Source organism: Apostichopus japonicus, chromosome 8 (assembly GCF_037975245.1).
Source record: "Apostichopus japonicus isolate 1M-3 chromosome 8, ASM3797524v1, whole genome shotgun sequence".
In the NCBI taxonomy this organism is placed as follows: domain Eukaryota; kingdom Metazoa; phylum Echinodermata; class Holothuroidea; order Aspidochirotida; family Stichopodidae; genus Apostichopus; species Apostichopus japonicus.
Genome location: NC_092568.1, coordinates 302,815 through 323,583, shown reverse-complemented (window position 1 = coordinate 323,583; position 20,769 = coordinate 302,815). Strand labels below are relative to the sequence as shown.

Genomic DNA, 20,769 nt, shown 5'->3' with positions numbered 1-20,769 from the left:
TAACTCATAAATATGAAATGAGTATAGTTAGTCTGCTCTTTCCACTAAGTGCACTGCTTCATCTGCTACAGTATATGTGTGTATAAATAAATAAATATATATATATATATATATATATATATATATATATATAATTATGTACATATGTATACATACTATTTTCCCCTCCATTTTAACAGTAGATGTACTTCCAGAAATGGATTCAAAATAAAGAAATTCTTTTCAAAGCCTGCATCACTCATGGTATTAGCTTTAAGAGCTTTTCTTGCAGGGCATAAAATTTTCAATATTTAACAACTTACTGTAGCTGTGCTAGCACTTTACTCGTGTGTATAATTTTAATGTTGCTCTGTATATATATATATGCACTATAGGTTCATTACGAGTCATGGTTCTTAATCATATGCAGATGTTGTATAATCCTGAAAGAGATTTCAAAACCATTAAATTTGATTTATGGGAGTATTGTGCATTTAAACTGCTCAATGTCGACACAAGTTTATTTCATGGATAACAATTTCGAATGCGTACGGGCAATCGCTTGTTAATTCCAGATGCATTACATTTCATAGTACTTAGCCTGCTTAAATTTAAATGTACATGACTTGTTAATAATTAGTTAAATGAAGAATTTTTTTTCAACATTTACTGTACAGTATGTGTTAATTAAGGTACCATTCAATGAACACTGTGCTAAAGTTCCCCTAATTTTGGATCATTGTAGAGAAAAGTACTTTATGCAGGTGGTAGACTGTTAGTAGTGTGGAATCATTGGTGGAAGCTAATAGTGTCTCCCTGCTACATAAATACAATTCTTTTATTCTTCAAAAGTCAGTTTTTACTGTAGCTGACCCAATATATATGTATTTAACATTAGGATGGTCATGTTTTGAAGATGACTGTCATTGTCAAGCAGTGTGTGCAGTGATGTGCACATGTAAGCTAGCTACAGAAGAATGCCTGTACAATGGGGAGGCGTCCTTTTTATCAAAGTAGAATCACATGCTTAATAAATCCATGTTGATTCCAAGGAAGCCATCGGTGGCTTGGCCTGGGTAGTTACAAAGATGGTTTCCAGTCTGTTCCGTACATGCAATGCGTGATTTAGAATCTGAATTTTATACGATTATCGTCAAGAATTTATCAATTTATCACACACAAAAGAATATTAATAACATTTGGAATATTCCATAGCAGATCGAAATTCCTGTTTTACTGGCTTACATTAGCAATTACCCATCACTTACCAAAGAGCTCCCTTTAATCTGTGAGAAAACATGCCAGGTGCAGTATCTAAACACTTTATTAGTGCTTGTCATATGCATTTTGTTCAAAGCAAACTTTAAACGAACAGAATTTTTTTTATGCATAAATGAATACACCTGTTTGCAGCATGATAGCTGTGTACACAAAATTAGAAATAAAGAAAATAGAATAACATGCCAGAATAGCCCTTGGTTACACAAAAAAAAAACTATTTGCCACTTTTTCGGAGAGAGAGTGCTTTATTCCTGAATTTAAATTCCGCCTTTCTCAGTGACACTCAGCGACCCAGCTAACTGACGCACTAATCGGGACATAATTTATTAGTTTCATCAAGATATTATCAGTGAACACTAGTATAACTACCAGCTAACTTCACATATTTTATTAGTGACAGATGAAAAATAAATAGTCTTTTGATATCACGGTAACATCGTTTTGACCATTTATTGCAGAAATGATTATGCAGGCTGAATCTGTTAAAAGCTTTATATATGTGGTATGTCATATAATATCAAATTATAGTTGTATAACAGCCTGACTCAAATATTTGGATTATTAACTGGCTAAACGCCTGTGATATGTAGAAAACCCATACATATAAGAGACCAATGTGGTTTAAGCATGCAAGCATTTAACCAAACACCTTGCCCTCCTATGCATTGGCAGAAAGAAGGGATAGATGAATAAAAAATATGCAAAAAGAATGGGGGTGCAGCTCCATATATGTTAGACGATGATGCAGTCACGGAGCCACTGTTAAAGATTTAAACTTTGTTCTTTCTGCTTGAACTTGAAAAAATTAATTGCCTGATGACAACCATGGCATAATACCTATTTACCAGATGATGATATTGTGCTTGTCTCTTTATCTGCCTCTAGCCCACCGTGGCACTTTCCTGTTTTCGACTGTACCTAACCTGGCGTACGAAATAGATAACGTTTTAGAACTGTGCCCATATCCCACATCTGGACCTGTGCCTGCTTTTCACCCACAGGGATTTTTCTGTGGTATAAATAAACGTCTATCCCTATTAATACTACTTAGCAAAACAAAAGAACATTGTGAAATAAGGATTGGAACTAATGTCAGTAAACATATATCAGATTTCAATGAGGCTCCCTAAATTTATGATAGATTCAAAAGTGTGAAACCCACATTACTATGGTCTCTAATGTGTTACTTCTGAAATGAAAAAGTAGCTTTTGTACCCTTTGAAGTTGTGCTTGTTATTTACATTTCATCTGAATTTCCAATTGAATCTTAAGAAACAAAAAAGCAGCCTGTTTAAATTGTTCCAAAGGTTGAGCAGTGAAAGCTCAAACTTCCCTGAAAGACATTCAGATAGATTGGTTCTAAATTAAATGGGTTCACTGTACTTTGAAGAAATAAATGTTCAATATTTTCCGGACATTAACCTTGATAAGATTACAAAATCAGAAGAAGAATCTCTTTATTTTCACAGTCGAGTAACAGGATACAGCTGTGAAACAATCCATACCATTGATCTATACCGTGTTTGCCAGATCAGCCATTTTTAATTGGCTTGTCTCGTCCGTAATCGTTAATATGTGGATCTCAAATGATTTCGAAGTACATTTTCTACCTTTCATGTATACATCAAAGGAAGCAAAACACCTAGTATAGCTCCTGATTGGTCAATCAGATCCATTCTGGCTTCCACCGTTTGCTAGAAAATCTTTGACAATTTCACTCAGGGCTGCGGGGCAAAAAGAAACCAGAAATTAACATTGAATTCATTCCAGGTTTTATATCTTTGAATAAAATGACTAAACATAGCAAATTTCTCAATTGCTCTTTCCTTTGCTTATTTTTATTATAAATTTTGTATTTGATAATAATAGTTTACAATGCAAAGCGTCAAAAGATTACAATTTATTGCAATGTGTCAAATACAGTCCATCTGTCCTTTACCCTGGTAGTTAATTTCCTCTCATCTATGAATCTTTTCGAGTGTTACATTTCCCAGAAGATGGAACCTCAAGAGAGATATCCTGAGTCTTTTTCTTGTTTTGTTTTGTTTTGTTAAGTTTCACAAGAATAAGGGTAAAAGTACTATGATAGTAATCTCAAAATGGAGATAAGTTAAAGCAGACATATTGCTGCTGGGATGTAGGTCTCTTGGTTCTGTGATATATATATGCATTTACTGCATGCTAGCAGATTAGATTACCTGCACACTGTGAGAACAGTTTTGTAGATATATTTCCCAGAAATTATGCTGATTAGTATCAGGGTGAATAAAAGTGGGTCACATAACTCAACGTAATGAAGTACAAGCATTCAAAAATGTATGCTGTTCCTCTAAACATGATTTCCTAAGTTAAAATATTTAATTCAGGAGTTAATTAGTTTTGTTTCTGTTTAATGATGAAGTTGCTGATATATAGATTGTTTACCTGAGTCAACCTGAAGAATGTAACTAAGAGTATTTGAGCAGAGACTTTTGAGTCTCTGGAAAGAAACTTTCATTATCTCTGAAGAAATATAGAAAACTTGTCCTCAAGTACAGTACCTGTCTGATCACACTTTCTGCACTCTCACATTCTAGATGCAACATTGCATGAAATGCCACTAATACTGCATGCAGGTACATGCCATACACAGTTGGGTACTATACAGCCCACCAGCCTTCTAGACCTGGCAAATCTTTACTCTGGCCGGTAAGGAATCTGTCGGTCACTTCTCAGGCTAGAGGTGTCAATTGTCTCGTTAGCACAGTCTGTTGCTTATAATTTTTCTGTCAAAGTGGTGTGTAAGCTGCTCCTTGGTCAGTGCAGACCTCGATATTCACTTCACTACCCTCTTGGCTGTCTCCAATACATACACACTCCAAACTCCCTCGCCCATAACAACTAGAAAAATTCTTGCACTGTGCCCCCCCCAATGACCCTCTACAAGCCCCTGCCCCCTCATCCTACCACTCCAGCACGTTGTAGCAACGTTTTTTGCTGGTATGGATTCCATCCGAAATAACATTTTGGGGCGTTAAGTGAGAGTTGTTTGAAATCGGAGGATTCCATGACCTGTTCACCTGTACAAGCAGTTGACTGAGTCTCCTTGAAAGTTTCCATGTTTTCTGTCAACATATGATTTTCTCTGGGTTGCGCCCTGTAACATCATTCGTAACGACCCTAAACCTGTCAGTTTTGGGGTACTGTAACTGATATTAGCATCGATCTTTGTTTTCTTGCTAAACTGGATTTTTTACTTGGGGGCAGCATCTATGTACTGCATGGTGGTATGATTGACAGTTTGACATTGATCTATCTACGTATCCTTCATGGAGATGTTTGCCTTGTGTATACATCACAGCAGTGTCGTCTCGATGCAACTACCAAACCTCTAAAAGGTATATTACATAAGTCTTCATTCGTTTATCTTTAAGACTAGCTTACACACCCTAATCACTGTTATGTTCTTTCAAGTCGATGTTGTAACTGAATACTCTCGATTCCTATCATGTGCCTCAAATCATTTCTCACATTGTATCTTTCTAGATAACATTTTACAACATCCATCGCTGGTCGACACTTTAAAGGCAAGTACGAGGAGATAATTGTTGCTATACCTGAGTCACACGTCAACGGTTACAGCTTTTGAAACAGTAGACCTCCAGACTGATTTTTGACTACGCCCAACTCCTGTGTATATTACGTAGGTATAGATGACTGTGTTCACGCTGAGTTTTATATGTTGAATTCACTGCAGTTTATTAGTATTTATAATATTATGGTGGTACCAAAAGTCAAACACTGCTGGTGTTCAAGTTACTACCGGAAAACATAAAATACGACTTTTACACTGCTTAAATCACACCAGGGCGTCTAAATTTTAACTATGTTGGTCATACAGTTGTACAAAAGGTTTGGAAATGATTCCTACCGTAGTTTCTGATGAAACAATAAATCATTGTAGGTTGTTTATAGTGAGCCTACAACATTTTGACCTATAAGGTACCCGGCCATATTTCCTTCCATCTGTTGAAACCTACAGTATTCACTTGTGTCCAGAAAAACTTCAATCACAAATATCTGTAGTTTTATATTAGAAATGCAGATTTGGAAGAATGAGGCTGGGGATTGTGAAACAAAAAGTATTCCAGTGTGATGGGGCGGGGAGGTGGGATGGGGGAGGTGTTACTTTTGCAGATTGTGTTATTTGGGTGGAAGGGCCAAGTACAATTCTGAGTGGAAACAGATCACATTAAGAGTTGAATGAAGTAAATTTTATATAATGGTTCCTATGTACTTAAAATATGAGTTTAGATATTTGAAGGAACCATTTGAATAAAAGAAAAAGAAGAAGAATACAATTTCAAATATAATATATTGCAAACTAGTAGCAACTGTTTCTTTATTGAATTAACTGAACATTATATACTACAAGCCTAGACATATCTAGAGGATACAGTGCCGTTAAGTTGTCTCCAGGATAGTACCACTGACACACAATAGTCTCCATTACACTTTTAGCAATAATTAGTTGGTAACATCTTGGACACACCACCGACAGAACTTAAGTTTATCAGGATAATCTCTCATGTGCACCACCCCTCTTGTCAAGTGTAAATCTCTGTGGATGTGTGATAGAAGAACTTGAAATTCAGATATATTTCTGTCTTCATATAATTAATAGCTGAACAAAATAATTCACCTAAATTCCTCTCGGACCAGTCTTTTGTATATATGCCACTCCGGTTTACCTAGTTTTTAAACAATTGGTAACATTGTTTGCACTGAGCCAGAACACCCCCCCCCCCCACACCTGCCGACCTCTTCAGGATGTTGCCTCTTCCGAATCTAAGATTCTGAATAGCTCTGTCCATGCAGGCAATTCCAGCTAAGAGTTTTTACATCGGCTCCAGTTTCCTTTTTAGTGCTTTGTTGATGATTTAAAGTTTATTTATTGCATCGTTACAGAGGTTCTGTATTGATTTTATTTAATTTCTTAATTTGATTTTTATTAATGAGAATTAAATGATAGACACTTGTGATTAACAAACCAAACCCTCTCATACTGTATAGATGTATTAACTTTGTGTCCTCACCTACCTGTCTCCTCACCACCTCAGCACTATTGCACTACTGTGCCTAGAGTGAAACCCTGTACACCTTCAGCAGACTGGTTGCTACCGGTCAAAGGCTCTTTTCATTCTGCCACTCAAAGTACTTGAAAATATATTTTGGTTTAGAGTTCATTGTCTGTTCAAATCTGTAGACTTTGGATAAACCGTTGAGACACATGTCCGGTTTTCACAGTGTCATACTAGCTTTTAAGTGAACCATGTGGTGTGTTTAAAGGTCAGTTTTGATCATCTTGAACATTGCCACTGGACACCTCATCAAGTATCCTTTTGGTAACAAGAATGTTGTTTCTTCCCTAATAAGCTGCATATCTTAGAAAGGTAATATTTTGACAGCCGTTCCGCACCCGATTCATTTCTTGGATAGCTCGTCATCATGAACGGCAAAACGGTAGGGATCATCTCATTCATCTTCATCATCTACCTCCTGCTGGGGGCGGTGCTGTTTCATTTCATCGAATCCCCGAATGAACTAGCCAAGATGGAAGAGGCGAAAGAGATGCGGGTGGAGCTGATGGCTAACCTGACGGACATGTTGACTGACGATCAAATCGAAACCATCGTAACCAACCTGCTGAAAATAACCGCGGCGGGAGTAAACTTCCTGAATATGAATGAGACCAGTCCGACCAACTGGGACATCAACAGCGCTTTCTTCTTCTCCGGGACGGTCGTCACCACCATCGGTAAGAATTTCAGTTTTGATATGAAAAGCAAAAGACGAGGGTTGTCCGATAAAGAGGTTCAGTGTACAGCCTGAGCATGATTTAGCACATTATGGAAAAACGTTAGATAAAGAGGCGAAACAGTTGACTGCTTCTTCGGGGTTTGTACAAAACCGATGGGATTTGCCGTTTGTTCCCTTTATTCTTTCAGAAAAATGCTATACTGTGCCCCTTCCAAAAGAAAACTCCCAAAACAAAACAAGTTGCTCAAAATGCAGAAAATACCTACCTTTTCTCGATAATTTGGTCAATAATAAAGTATTATTATTGCTGGTTTGTTAATCGCTAGCTTGTAAGGTGTCAGAAAAAATATAAAAAAATCCTTATGTGTGATGATAACAGCTAGGGTACATGAAATTTCTATTTTTGATGTTTCTCGTTGTCCTTTAGGATTGAAGAGGAAAATGTACCCTCAGTGCCTACGAAAAAATTTAAAAGTTTTCGTCATGGTGTCTTTTTGATGATTTTGCTGGTGTGTTGTAGGTTGCCACATTTGGACCTGTATGCAAGGTTTAAAATTAATTATTAACTTGTGAGCCAATCAACAAAGGCCTATTGCCTAATGTTACACGTAACAGTAGTATTATAAAGTGCACTGTTACAAGTAGGTCCTAATGAACAGCTCTGTTCACGTACCAGCTCGAAACTAATTTGATACTTATCGCTGAAACTAAATGATGCACGATAGGTGTAACCAAAACGTAAAACAACAGACTTAAATAAATGCGTAACGACAACTCAAACAGGGGTACCTTGTGTGTACGATCAGTACAAATGAAAACAGTGCTGTCAGTAGGTTAACCGCAATCGCGCGATAAGGCCTACCTGACATGTCAATAACTAAAACATTATATCCCAATTCACCAGTCTGTAATATCATGGAGGTAAGACAGATGAGGCATAGCTTCGGCTTTTGTCGACAAACTTTCAGTTCTGTTACCAAATTGTTGACCCTTATTATGGCCAGCAAGAAAAGACGAAACTTTCAAATATATCAACATGTTTTAAACACTTTTGACGAACCACTAAAGATCGTTTTTGCTGTAAACAACTAACAGTAACACTATACGGCGATATCCTAAATTAGGCCATACTACCTAGGCTTATATCGCACAAACAATTAGCGGGAAAATATGGCGAGTAAACTTAACGTTTTGGCGAGTAGAATTTTAGACTCAGTCGCCAGTTGGCGAGTAGTTTTAAAAAAAATTGTCGAGGCCTGGTAGCTAGTCATTACACAATCAAATCTTTAGATCAAGCCCCCACTATTTGTCATATTTGAGGTAAATTGTTACAATTCAGCCTAGAGTGAGCCCTGTACTGTTCATAAGCACCCGATAATGTAGGTGTCAGTGTATTTGGTTGAGACATGAGTAATTTAGACTTACATAAGTCATTTTCATGCATGACATTCGTGTATACATGTAAACAGTACTACCGTCCAGCATAAATCGACTGATTAACAGGTTTAGAATCGATGTCTTCATTAAGAACTTCTCAATGTCAGTATTCATCACTCTTCATCAAGAAATTGATTTCTGGAAGCGACAATAGTCATTCTTTGAGTGACCTTTATGAGACATTGATTAGTTCATGGAATGACTGCATGAAGAAACTACAAGAGCAAGAGCAATCTACGGTTTTCCCATCTGAAATGACTTTCTAAAATTGAAAAGATTCCAAATTTGAGTTAAAATTGTTGAATTGGAAGCCACCCGACGTGTAAGTTGTATTCCATAAGCCCTTGCGGGTTTCTCCCACATTTGTGGTCGCTTAAGCATCGTAAAAATAACTGCTGCTGATTATTATTATTATTACAATTTTAATCCGTTCATGCACTATTTTGGCCAGCTGTGTGTCGAAACTCTAATCGTTTCTAACGCTTCTCGTTCTGGGTAACACTCAAGTGTTTAAAGGATATTATTGTCACATGTACACAAAGACATTAAATTGTGTCGAGCATTTTATTTAATTTAGCGATCCGTATCTAGGATCCGTATCTTAGGAATGGATCGCTAAATTAAATAAAATGCTTGACACAGTTTAACGTCTTTCGTGTGCATGTGACAATAATATCCTTTTTTTTTCGAAACGAAAGAACCAGTTTAATGCAATATCTGCCTCCCGAGGTACAGTAGGGAGGAAATTCGGATTATAAAAGGAGATGTTGATTATATTGTCTATCGATGCGTAATGTCTGTTGGAACATTTACAAGGTCAGAATGTTATTTACACTGGCTTCTTACTTTCATTGACCTTCCATCCATCCAGACAGACAAAATTTCACAATGGCTTTATAAATACAGCCACCTCGCCACAATGCATCACACAAATGTTGAGGATTTCATGCGTTGTTTGTTGGCCTTGAATTCTATGTGATAGAGCTGTTTACGGAGATGTACATAGATGACTAGTAATGGCATCGACTCAATTGTTGAAAGAGCTGTGTTTGCCAACAACAAAAAGATAACAAGAATATCAACAGAACCTTCCCAGAGGGATTCTACTCTTAGAATGTGTACAATATTTAGATACAACTATCACACCTTACTGAAAACCAAACAAGTACACTAGTGCTTTACATTACCAAATGTTGGAAGTTTATTCTTGGAAGTTGGGAGTGTATTGCGTAGGTTTCGTTGTACTGTATCGCATGGTAAATACTACATTGAGGCTGTACAATATTAATGTAGGTTTTCACTGCTACTTCCTGACCAAATATTAAAGAAAGAAAAAGTTCTTGTAGAATTTATTTCCAGTTGACTATATAGACAGTTTAGTATTAAGTAATTATGTAAAGGTTCTTCCTGAACCATTTAAGTTGATGTCTAGACCATGTACCTTCTTAAAGCAGTAGGTTTAATTTTGAGTGGATTTTGAAGGTAAACAGTTGTTTACCGTGATTGGTTTAGAAAATTCCTTGATGAGATGAAAATGTAGATATTTTATCTTCAATCGTCAGGTTCGTTCGTTTCAAATAATGAAATCAAAGACGATGATGACTGAAAAATGTTCAATATGCTTTTAGTTTTTGATAATTCTCTTACTGTGAATGAAGTACTATAAAATATGAAAGTTATCTAAGAGGCAAGATGCTCCATTACTCTCCAGAGATGTTTTCTTGCACTCTACATCACTTTCATATCTAAAAATACAAACAAATTGCATTATATCAATGATTTTATTTTTAGAAAAATAAATTATAGAGATCAATATATTTTGGCTAGTTTTCATTTTAGACAATCGGAATTTGACAGTAGTTTCACAGGTATATTTCTTCACATTTTAAAAGCTACTTCTATTTAATCGAGTATACAATCTTAATTTTTATATGCTCCAACAAAACCTCATCAGATTCATCTGTAGTGTACTAAAGAGTGTAGTCTGATTCTAGGTAACAATTAATTTACATAGTGGATGATGATGATGATGTCAAAAGAAAGCCAAATCAAATCACTATCTAACCCACTCAGTATTAAAACCATGTCAAACCAATTGATGTCCAGTAGTTGCCATCATCCATACTCAAAAGAAATCTCTGTAAAAATTTGACAAAATTCATTTGTTTATACCCATCTACAGTACTCTGTATTATGTATGCTTTAATATTACTCAAGTCCTCAGTTGTTGTGATTCAGAATGGTTTACTCCCTGGTTACTCATTGACAACCGTAATCATTCATTGCTAGTAAGAAACAACCCATTTCATTTTCCCCTTCCGTGAAAAAAACCTGTAACAGAATTATCCCTTTTTTGCTTCTTCTTCTACTTCTTCCTTCCTTTTTCTCTGTTTGCTCTTCATCTTGCTCTGAGTCAACATGTTGGGGAAGCTGCCTGTCAAGAATGATGAAAGGTCTACAAACACCTCCTTCCACCCCCTCCCCCACCCCCTCCCCCATCGCTGAAAATTGATCACTGTCTGACATAAACTAAAGAGATCAATCTTAGTATAAAAACAGGTCTGGATCGGCTTAGAGTCGGTCAACGGACCTTGTAAAAATGTAGAATGACACAGACGGCTCCAGAGGAGTAAAGTCAACAATAATTTTCTTTCCTCAGTGATGATGGATGAAGTCAGAGTGGCCTTGACTGTTGAATGAAATTTTTTTGTCAATGTTTCAGGCGATTAGTTAAACCTTGGCGATGGCGACGATGCTGGGAGATTAACGTATAGGATCGTGCAGTTCTGTCTTGTTTTGTACTAAAAAAAGACGTAAAAAGAAAGCAGGTCTTTTTGTTACGCTACTTGTGTATCTTCCACTGATGCGTTACATACTTGAACACATTATTATACACTTACATACCAGAGCACATTATTAAACAGTATGCTGTTCGTACAGTATGTTAATTAGTTTCAGTAATTAACAGATGTGTGAGTCTTCATATATATCGTCTACACCTCCGTTTTTCAGGGCAAATTTTCACTCTTAACGCTAGACCCTACGACATATGAGAGCAGGTCTTTTGTAGCTTAATTTGTATATATATATATATATGTAGAAAAACTGATGTTTCTTATTGTTAAATGATAAGGCTGAAAATGCCAGCAGACTACACTAATTTAGGCGGGAAAAATATGATTTTAGAGCAACCATGCAGAGCCTTGCAATGTTTCTATTTTACAGTGTACCATGGCTGAACTGTTGAGATTCCATGCTTCATGCAAAATGTTGTCTTGTGAAAAGCAGATAACCTTTTTTCCCATGGAAATTTGAGCTAAAAGTATATAAGCAACTTTCAGAACTACTTTTTAAGTATCAAGTATCAAATGGATGCCAATCAAGAAGAGACCTGTTTTTGTTATTGATGCAGTAGCTTACGGAAGTACATCACATTTATTGTTTCTAAGGTATGTCTTTCATGGACTAGTCACTAGTCAGAAAGATGAATAAACTTTAAATCTCTCTTCTCTGCTTGAAGATCAAAGCTATACACTATACGCTTTAAAATTAAAATATCTCAGATTATTGCTCCAACTATATTTGACTCAGTCATGCAGCTTTGAAGATTATGTTAATCTGATGGAATTAATGACCAAGACAATCTGCTAGATGCTTGTGGTTTAGTTCGGATTGAAGATTCAATTTCCATGTACCTAATAGCCCATGAAGGGCTTAGGCGCAAATCAATCTGCTAGAAATAGATCATTGATTGAATCAGAGAGATGGAATTTTCATGGTTATGTGGTCAAGTAGAAATGTTCCATTCAGTATCGTGATCAGTTATAGTATATGCTACATACCGGCATTGCAGAGCCGGATTAACATCGCATCTATGAATATGTATATACTGTATAGTTGATTACATCATAATCATCCAATCACAACCCTGGGTGTTTCTCCTCCCAGCTGTGCGGTGTACACAAAAATCTACCTTTTACTGTACCAAATTATCATAGACTTCACAGTTATCCATAAAGTTAAGAGCATAACCGATGGAAAATGCATTTTGAATGAACAGAAGATTACAGATTGTTTTGCAGATAAAGCCTTCACAAAGAAGAACATCTCCTATGAATATTAATGAGGAAACATGGGGATCATTGAGCGACTATCTTAATACTGATCTCTCGTGCGTATCTGATGTTACAACTAAATCACGTCCTTGTGGTGATTTTAATTTGGCCTAGCTCATCAGAAGGGAAAATGTAACTGTATGTTGTAGTTTAGTTTATTTTGTTGAATAAAAGGACCAGGATCAGGGACAATCAAGGACCCAATGGGAGAGAAAAAAACCGAAGACACAAAAAATCAGACACAATTACAGTGCTGAAAGTGCTTGTCCAAAGCATTCTAGTAGGGAAATGATGGCAATGCCTCACAGACAAAAAAGTAGTGGTTAATTTAATTTTGATTTCTCATAATGATCTCGATGATGGAAATTATTGACCAGACATCGGCCAATATACTGGATCGAAAACGTGGAAGCAAAAAGTGATAGTTTCTGTTTTCAGAATGTTTTCTCTCACTTTATTTATAAAAAAAAACATTGATGCCCTTTTGAAAGCTGAAAAATTGATAGTCCAAGGCAATTTCTAACTTATTTGCCCCTAAACTAATGCCTGCCCCCCTCCCTCCCCCTCCCTATCCATCCCTAATTTGAGCCCTTTCACTGTCATAGCTGGTTTATTGTAAGTTAACTTCTTCACTTTTAAGCTAAACTTGAGATGCATATTATTACTTTTTCATCAATTAACTTGTACTTTCTATCAGAAACCATAAGATAGAGCTGAACATTCTTCGTGAGTACCGATCCATTCTGTTTCGTTTCTCCCGACAGGTTTTGGAAACAATGCACCGTCGACGCAGATGGGTCGCAATTTCTGCATCATCTACGCTCTCATCGGCATCCCGCTGTGCGGTTTCCTCCTGACGGGAATCGGTGAAAAGCTGGGCATTCTAGCCAAGAAACTAGAGGCCATGTTCTACGACAGGGTGACGTGCGGCTACCCTACCCTCCTCCGTCTGACCTACATATCGATTCTCTTGGTAATTGGAGCCATCTTCTTCATTACAATACCCTCCATTATATTCATGCATGTGGAAGGATGGAAGATCAGTGAATCGTGGTACTTTTGCTTTATAACGTTAACTACGATCGGCTTCGGAGATTACGTGATCGGTAAGAGCAACCTTTACTTTAGTGATCGTCCTGTGGTCTAAAAGCCAATATTATAAGTGATGTTTGACCAATTTTTATGACAACAATTTTGCAGACCATCAACACACAAGGATTTTATAGTTTGATGGGAAGGTGTCGATCGTTTCGGAAATGATACGCAAGCAGTAGACATTTTAGACTACGTGTAAATTGTGCTTACTTTCTTTCTAAAGAATTATTGGGTCTATCCACGATAATAATTGAATCCATAGTCTAGCGTGTGTAAAAGTATGTGAGAGGGGTGGTAGGAGATGCCTCTTTGTGTTCGCAAATGACGTATTCGCAAATGAGCAGCAGGCCTCAAAATATTGTGCTATTACCTGGTCAAAAAGCCACTGGATTTTCAGGGAATAATTAAGTGTTCAAATTATTTTTGTAGCAGTTTTAATTGCTCTGGATTTTGTCTCTTATTATATGCTTTGTTTCCTGTTTTTAAAAAAAAAACTTTCTATATACATCTTAATACTTGCTTAGCAAATCGCCCCTTATTGCATAGTATTTTTGCAATGAGATACTGGATATAAAACCATTCTCTGATTTTGCCATTTGCCAGAAGGCAAAAGAAAATAAGGCACAGACAATTTTCTGCAAGAAAACACAAGATAAGTCGGTTAACAGTCTAAGACATGGCAAGATTTTCTGTTGCTAGCGTAACCTCTGTACTACTGCTTGTAAATTAGCAATTAGGATCGAGCTGCTCTCAACAAGCCTGTATAGTAAAACCTGATGTGTGTTGTAATTCAGAAAAATGCAAATGAGAACTCCAGTTTAGACGGTTCATATTTTGTAAGTATATACTTGTACAACACTCCAAGAGACATTAAAGGAGATCCAAATCTTAACAAAATATATCAAACACACTATTGATGGACAACATTAAACTCTTTGTTTGTCATTATGTTGCACTGATGCAAAGAGGACATTGCACACAATACACTCATCCAACTTATTAAGTGAATTTAAACAAACTGTAATATATATATATATCTTTGAAGCTGTGAGTTATTCGCCAGCTCTGTATTTATACATCTCGTCCTTTGACATACCTTTAAGTCGTCTGGTTGGATGTTATAACCATATTTGCAAATTAAACGAAGATATTTCTTCATTACAGTTCACTTCATGGTCAAATTAGTTTATTTACAGTTAAACAAATATGAGAATACCAGCAATAGTATGGAGTTTAATGCAGTTTGCAGGTGTCAGAGTGGATCCCCATTCCTCAAATTAAAAACAACTCATATTTTGCTGTGATATGTTTTGTTTATTAATTCCAAAGCAGTAATATTGTCTTTAAATTGTCTGTAAGATATAATGCCCAGGCTAGCTTAAACATTAGGAAATGTCTGCCGGGGTGAATCTCATGTTGGTTTTACGTTGGGTCTTTATTCGAAACAGCTGTGTGCAAGTCTAAGATATGCAAATTTCATTTAGGAATATTGACTTTACTGTCTGTGTCGTTATGGACTCATCGTTGAAAATCGCCCATTTTTTCACGATACTTTTGTTTTCTTTCTGTTTATTGCAACTATCGTTTCTACTTGGGAAGATCGTTAGTACTTGACTTCATTGGATAAAAAATGCAGAGTATAATGTTATGTATCCTAAGGCGCAAAAATAAAAAATGAATATAGAAACTGTTTGTCTCAGAGAGACATTTGTCGTACTCTTAGTTTTAGAGGGGAATAATGAGAATTGAGGGAATGACAAGGGAAACCATTAAAATTGTAATGTTTTCCAGACAGGGAAGAGGCATGGAGAGAGGTACTTGCATCTTAAAGGAGATACAAATCCAGCCATCATTGGTACAATTTATATACAGACAGAAGTGAAGAACGACCCCCCCCCCCAAACAACCCTTTTTGGGCGATACCCTATCCTAGTTGAAAAGGTTGTATTTTGGGGGCAGCTTTCATTTACCTAAATCTTTGATGTCATAGTGCCACTGGGATTTGAAATACTTTCCTTTCACTTTGTTGTTCTCTTCATATTGTCAATGTGTAAGAACTTTGCTGATTACTTGAAGTCAGTCAGTAATGGTCAACGCCTGAAAACCTTGGTTTCTGAACTTTCTGTTTTAATTTCTAATGCAAAATACATACATGGCAAGAATTTACTAAGCCAACTGGCACTCTGGGTTTGTAGAAGTCGAAGCTCATTTGAGTCTGAAAACTTTGTAAACACGGAACTTGTATGAAATGTGGCAAGGAATCACTACCCCGTTTGGTTTGCTGGTCTGTTGTTCCTGTGGGAAAGGGGTGGAAAGAACAAGTCAAAGGGGAGGGGGGGGTTGAGGGAGCGGGAGCCAGGAATGTATATTTGTGAATGTATATTTGCCAAGGTACAGTACTAACTCTAAGCAAACTTGTAGCTCATATCCTCTCGTACTTGCTCCCTACAGGGCAACGCTCGGACAAAGGTTACACCGAGTTCTACAAGTGGGCGTGTTATGTTTGGATCATAGTCGGGATGAGTTTCTTAGCTCTGATAATCAGTCTGCTCTCGGATCTCATGACGGACTACGCCGGCAAACTACGCGAGGAACAGAAACAACGGCTAAAGCAGCTGAAAAACCTCACGGGGAAACAACTCACCCGGCTAGGTTCGTCAGACAAGAAGGGGATCAAGGGCGTGGAAGCGGGTTACCACGGCGACGAAGACAGAGTGGAAGAGGAGGACCGGGACGGTAACGTGGAGGAGACGCCGCTGGATGCCGGAGAAAAGGTAACTGGCAACGAGAAAGAGTTAAACGGGAAAGATCACGTGAAAATGCCAGATAGTCTAGATAAAGATGGGAACGGTATAGCACCCGCTGAAGTCTGACAGGAGAGTAGCTCGGGACTTTAAAGAGGTGGGATCAAATCCCCGTAGGGTATTAGCAAAGAGTGTGTGAGTATGAGTGCTTGGGGGAAACAATATTTAATAAAATGTGGCCAGTGATGTTATATGGACTTAATTTTTGCATTTAATTATGCAGATAGTGTTGTGTATATCAAGTGGCAGTGCTAATGTATGCCATAAAGGCCCCTGGAGTCAAAAAGACATTTGAGTATTTTGAGAATGTTGATAGTTGTACAGTAAGTAGGTTTAGTATGACCATGATGTGTGCAGGCTTTTCCTATTTTCAAAGGCGTGTGGATCAAATTTGATAGAAGTTTTCTTTGTTTTTTCTTATTTTTTTCTCTAGTCTTCTTCAAACTCAAATTGCCTACCTGTCTTGAAATCACCATCGAAAATTTGGAAAACGAAAATGTTTTTTGGCAATTTTTAACTCAACAATTTTTAAAAGTAACTCAAATGTTAGTTGGCTTTCACCTGTTGTAACTTTTAAAATATTTAATATTAATACTTTTCCCCCACCCTTCCATTTCATCATTTTACCTGTAAATGTAGGTACTGTAGCATATCTCTTTTTATTTTAAAATCATCCCTGGTTTGCACTTCTCTTTGATGGGGTTTGTTTTTGGTAGGTTTTTTATTTTTATTTTCACTGACTTTTGTACTGTGGTCTGAACTACTTTAAGTGAGGCATCAAAAGTTTACGACTTTTCTACTTTATTGAAATTTTTTAGGAAAATAGTACAGTATTAGGAAGGAAGTGGGAGAGTTTGGGAGGAGGGGAGGGGGGGGGGAGGGGTTGTGGTGGTTGTGATAGGTAAGTGAAAAGTCTCTTCTAACTTTAATAGCAGAGGAAGCTATTGATGACTGCTTACTTGAAAAGTTTATTCAATTACCATCCATTTATTTGCTGAAGGCCTGTCAATACAAAGACACAAAGGTACCCCCTTCTTTGCAGGATGAAGCATCTTTTCCAAATGGGAAGGATCAGAATAAGGTAGTATCTCCCTCTGTGGTCTCACCCCCATCCCCTCCCCCCCTCCCCATTCAAATTCCCCTTCTGGTAACAATGCAGGTTTAATTGTTCTATATGAAGTTAGGCTAACCTATACTATATTACTCTGGATACCCAACTTTCTTTTGAATTATTTTGTATTTATTTTTTTTAAAGGAAGAGTGGTCTCCAATATATGCAATACTCTTGGGCTTTACAGTGCAATGTTTACTACAGTAACCTTTGGACTGATTCTTGAATAATGGGAAGCCAAATCATAGTGATTTAAATTTGGAATTGAATGAAACATTAACTTTAAAGGAAGCACTGGCATGTGATGCAGACGTCTAATTGTTTACAGTAGATAGGCTGATGATATTGCCAGTGTGCCATACTAGTTGAGACCAGGGAAAACAGCAGGCATGGTTGGAATATTAGTCATAATGTCAATTTCTTTTTAACTGTTGCTTTTTAACAGAGGGTATACACGAAACGGACAAATGTTATTAATAATTGAAAATTGTTTCAAATGAATTGCATTAGTTCCAAGTAGTCTATGATGCATTTCTTGTATGAATTGAAGTAGTGGCCCGACACAGCCCACCAACTTTGTGACATTATCAGTTGACATCCAGGTGCAACAGTAGAAAAAACCACTTGCGATTTGCAGCTGTGTTTTCACATCGTTCATGACCAATCATTGAAAAAAATTAATGGGATTTGCTTTGAAGAAACTGGAATTGTTTATTTTAAACAAATGATTAATAATTAAGTAATTACAGAATTGATATTTTATCTTATTCAAACAAACTTAGGGCATAGATGGTCCATAGGAGATTTGCACTGTAGGTGATTACCAATTCTTGACAATCGTGTTAACTTAGCAGACATCTCTTAGACTTTTGTGTTCTCTTGAGATTTTCTTTAGCTTAAAGTTTTGTAGTTCTTCCCAAGTTTACTGTCTTTTCTGTCCACAATAATTTATTCTGAGCCCAATCGCAAAGAAACTTTCTACATATTTGCTTTAATAATAACCTACTATTAAAACACCAGTCAGAACTAATCACAGGTTCCCCACCCTTCCCACCCCCCCCCTTTAATAGCAAAAAGCAGAAAACATGTTTGCTTTTGAGGAAATGATTGCAATGACCTACGCTCAACCTGATGATGAGAGGTCACTATGGCAACATGAAATACACATTCCCCAGCACAGTCACCAGATTCATTGTTAATCAATTGTTTATCAAAATCCTTTAAAATATTGTCTACAATCTGCTGAAAAAGGGGGGGGGGGGAATATAAAGCAAATAGACCGTTCGGTCTGCGATACTTCATTTTCTTTTTAGCGAGGCTGGTTTTGTTTATTACCGTATTTAGATGCAATGGGGATTCGGAAGAGGTTATCTGTCTGCCGTAAGAGGTCCATCTTTTTATATTATTAGGTTTAGGCTGTTATTTTTGTTGGAAAATAAAATAAAATACATAAAAATAAATAAATAAATTTAAAAAAAAACTTTTTATACCAGTTCATACCAAATATCCCTTGTCAATGGATTTTTTTTTTTAGCTTGACTCGGTCAAGTTTCATTTAAAAAAAAAAAATTAAAACTATAAATTAAATTTATTAAATTGAAACCTTTTTGAAATTTTCATTCTGGATATTACTAATGCAAAATGTGGTAAAGATTTTTAGTGCAGAAAAAGTTGGGAGTGTTTTGAATGGTTTTGTATGATGATTTCATAGTGTTTGTTCATTTGATGAAGGCCCCAAAAAAAAGAAGCTGTCTCGGTTACTCAGTTTTACCTTTCCTTGAATTTGTCGTCTAGTTCTCGGTAAACTGAAAATGCAGCAATAAATTTGATGAAAGTTTGGTTCAAAGTTCATGATATCTGTATGAAAATGACTTATTTAAGTTGTCCACATTCTTTAAATATATTGAAATATTCAGAGGTTTTATTTTCAATGTTCCTGTCAGCCAATGGACAACATTTTCAATTTCCGGATATCATATCTTTATGTACTTAAATTGTTTTACGGTACCTTTTGACGTACTCTGATTGTTGATTGATTAGCATAACAATATACTAGCACATTGTATGCAAATTAGTAGGAAGGTCTACAATTTCAACAAAGGAGCATTTTAGTTAGAATTTTTTTTTCATTGACAGCAATCTACCAAATGAAAATATTTGGAAATCATAAATTTATGTATCTCCAAACTGTCTTCAAAATTCTCTCCAATACTACGTACTATGTAGAAAAGTGTTCATCAAGAGATTCTCATTAAAATCATTTCGTTTGGCTTTTTTCTTTTCGTATCAAAATATCTGTGAAAAGTGTGTTTTTCTTTCCTTTTATTGGCTAAATATGGAATCATGTTAAACTCATTATTCCTCACAAATTCTTTTTTTTTTTAATTTTGTAAAATGACTCATTCCTGTTGAAATTGTGATAATAGTAGTAACTAGTCACTACCTGAAAGATTTGACTTATTCAGATGGATTTTTTAACTTTTTATGAATATTTTCTGTCTTTTGTTTTCACAGTTTTAATAGCTGGGAGACCATCTTTCTATTCTTTACTTTTTTGGTAACAATTATATATATTTTTTTGGTTTTCTATTGTGGTACGTGTACTGTGTTACATTTTTAACAATGAGCCTTTGTTTGGGTGAGAGGTTGATGTCATTGCTTGGGATATGTCTGCTTGCCGTATGGCTGATTTGATTCCTGTGTCCGGTCCAAGCTTTTAATTGTCCTTTTCTTGGGGGAAGTTTGCACTAACTTTGTCTATTAAATGTATTGTATGTCTTTTTCAAGGTTAACTCACCTTTATGCAATCTTTCTTTTCTGTTCGTTCATTTATAGACTTATTCGTTTCTCTCTTTTCTTGTTTTTTTAAAAAAAAAACAGTTGGCCCAAAAATTGTCACACGTTGTTGTTGTGAGGTGTCACTCTAATTTTACACAAACAAGAATTTTTTGTTGTTTCTGTTCGATAAGGCCACACAAATGATGTATGTTTGTTCCATCTAAAAAAAAACAAATTGATTTGACACTTTAACAGTGAAGTGATCACCATTCTGTGCGCTAAGATATGAACACTTTTTTTTTTCAAAGGTTTTACGCAAAATGTGATAGAATCTGAAATGCTTAACCATTTGCTATTTTTAGTAATTTTT

The 20,769-nt window shown here is 36.3% G+C and overlaps 1 protein-coding gene across 5 annotated transcripts in view; it reads left to right on the top strand.

Annotated features, from left to right (window-relative positions):
* Window positions 1–20,484, top strand: part of LOC139970630 (potassium channel subfamily K member 2-like) — a 65,141-nt gene extending 44,657 nt beyond the window's left edge. For 3 of the 5 annotated variants that reach the window (XM_071976484.1, XM_071976483.1, XM_071976486.1), the window contains exons 2-5: window positions 4,786–4,942; window positions 6,739–7,057; window positions 13,376–13,717; window positions 16,158–19,353. In XM_071976484.1, the coding sequence (XP_071832585.1) occupies window positions 6,748–7,057; window positions 13,376–13,717; window positions 16,158–16,579 (1,074 nt within the window). In that variant the 5' untranslated portion in view covers window positions 4,786–4,942; window positions 6,739–6,747 and the 3' untranslated portion in view covers window positions 16,580–19,353. Of the gene's footprint in view, window positions 1–4,785; window positions 4,947–6,738; window positions 7,058–13,375; window positions 13,718–16,157; window positions 19,354–20,135 lie in introns of those variants that run through there. The other 2 variants (XM_071976487.1, XM_071976485.1) reach the window with 2 other exon arrangements.
* Window positions 20,485–20,769: the final 285 nt, after the last annotated feature.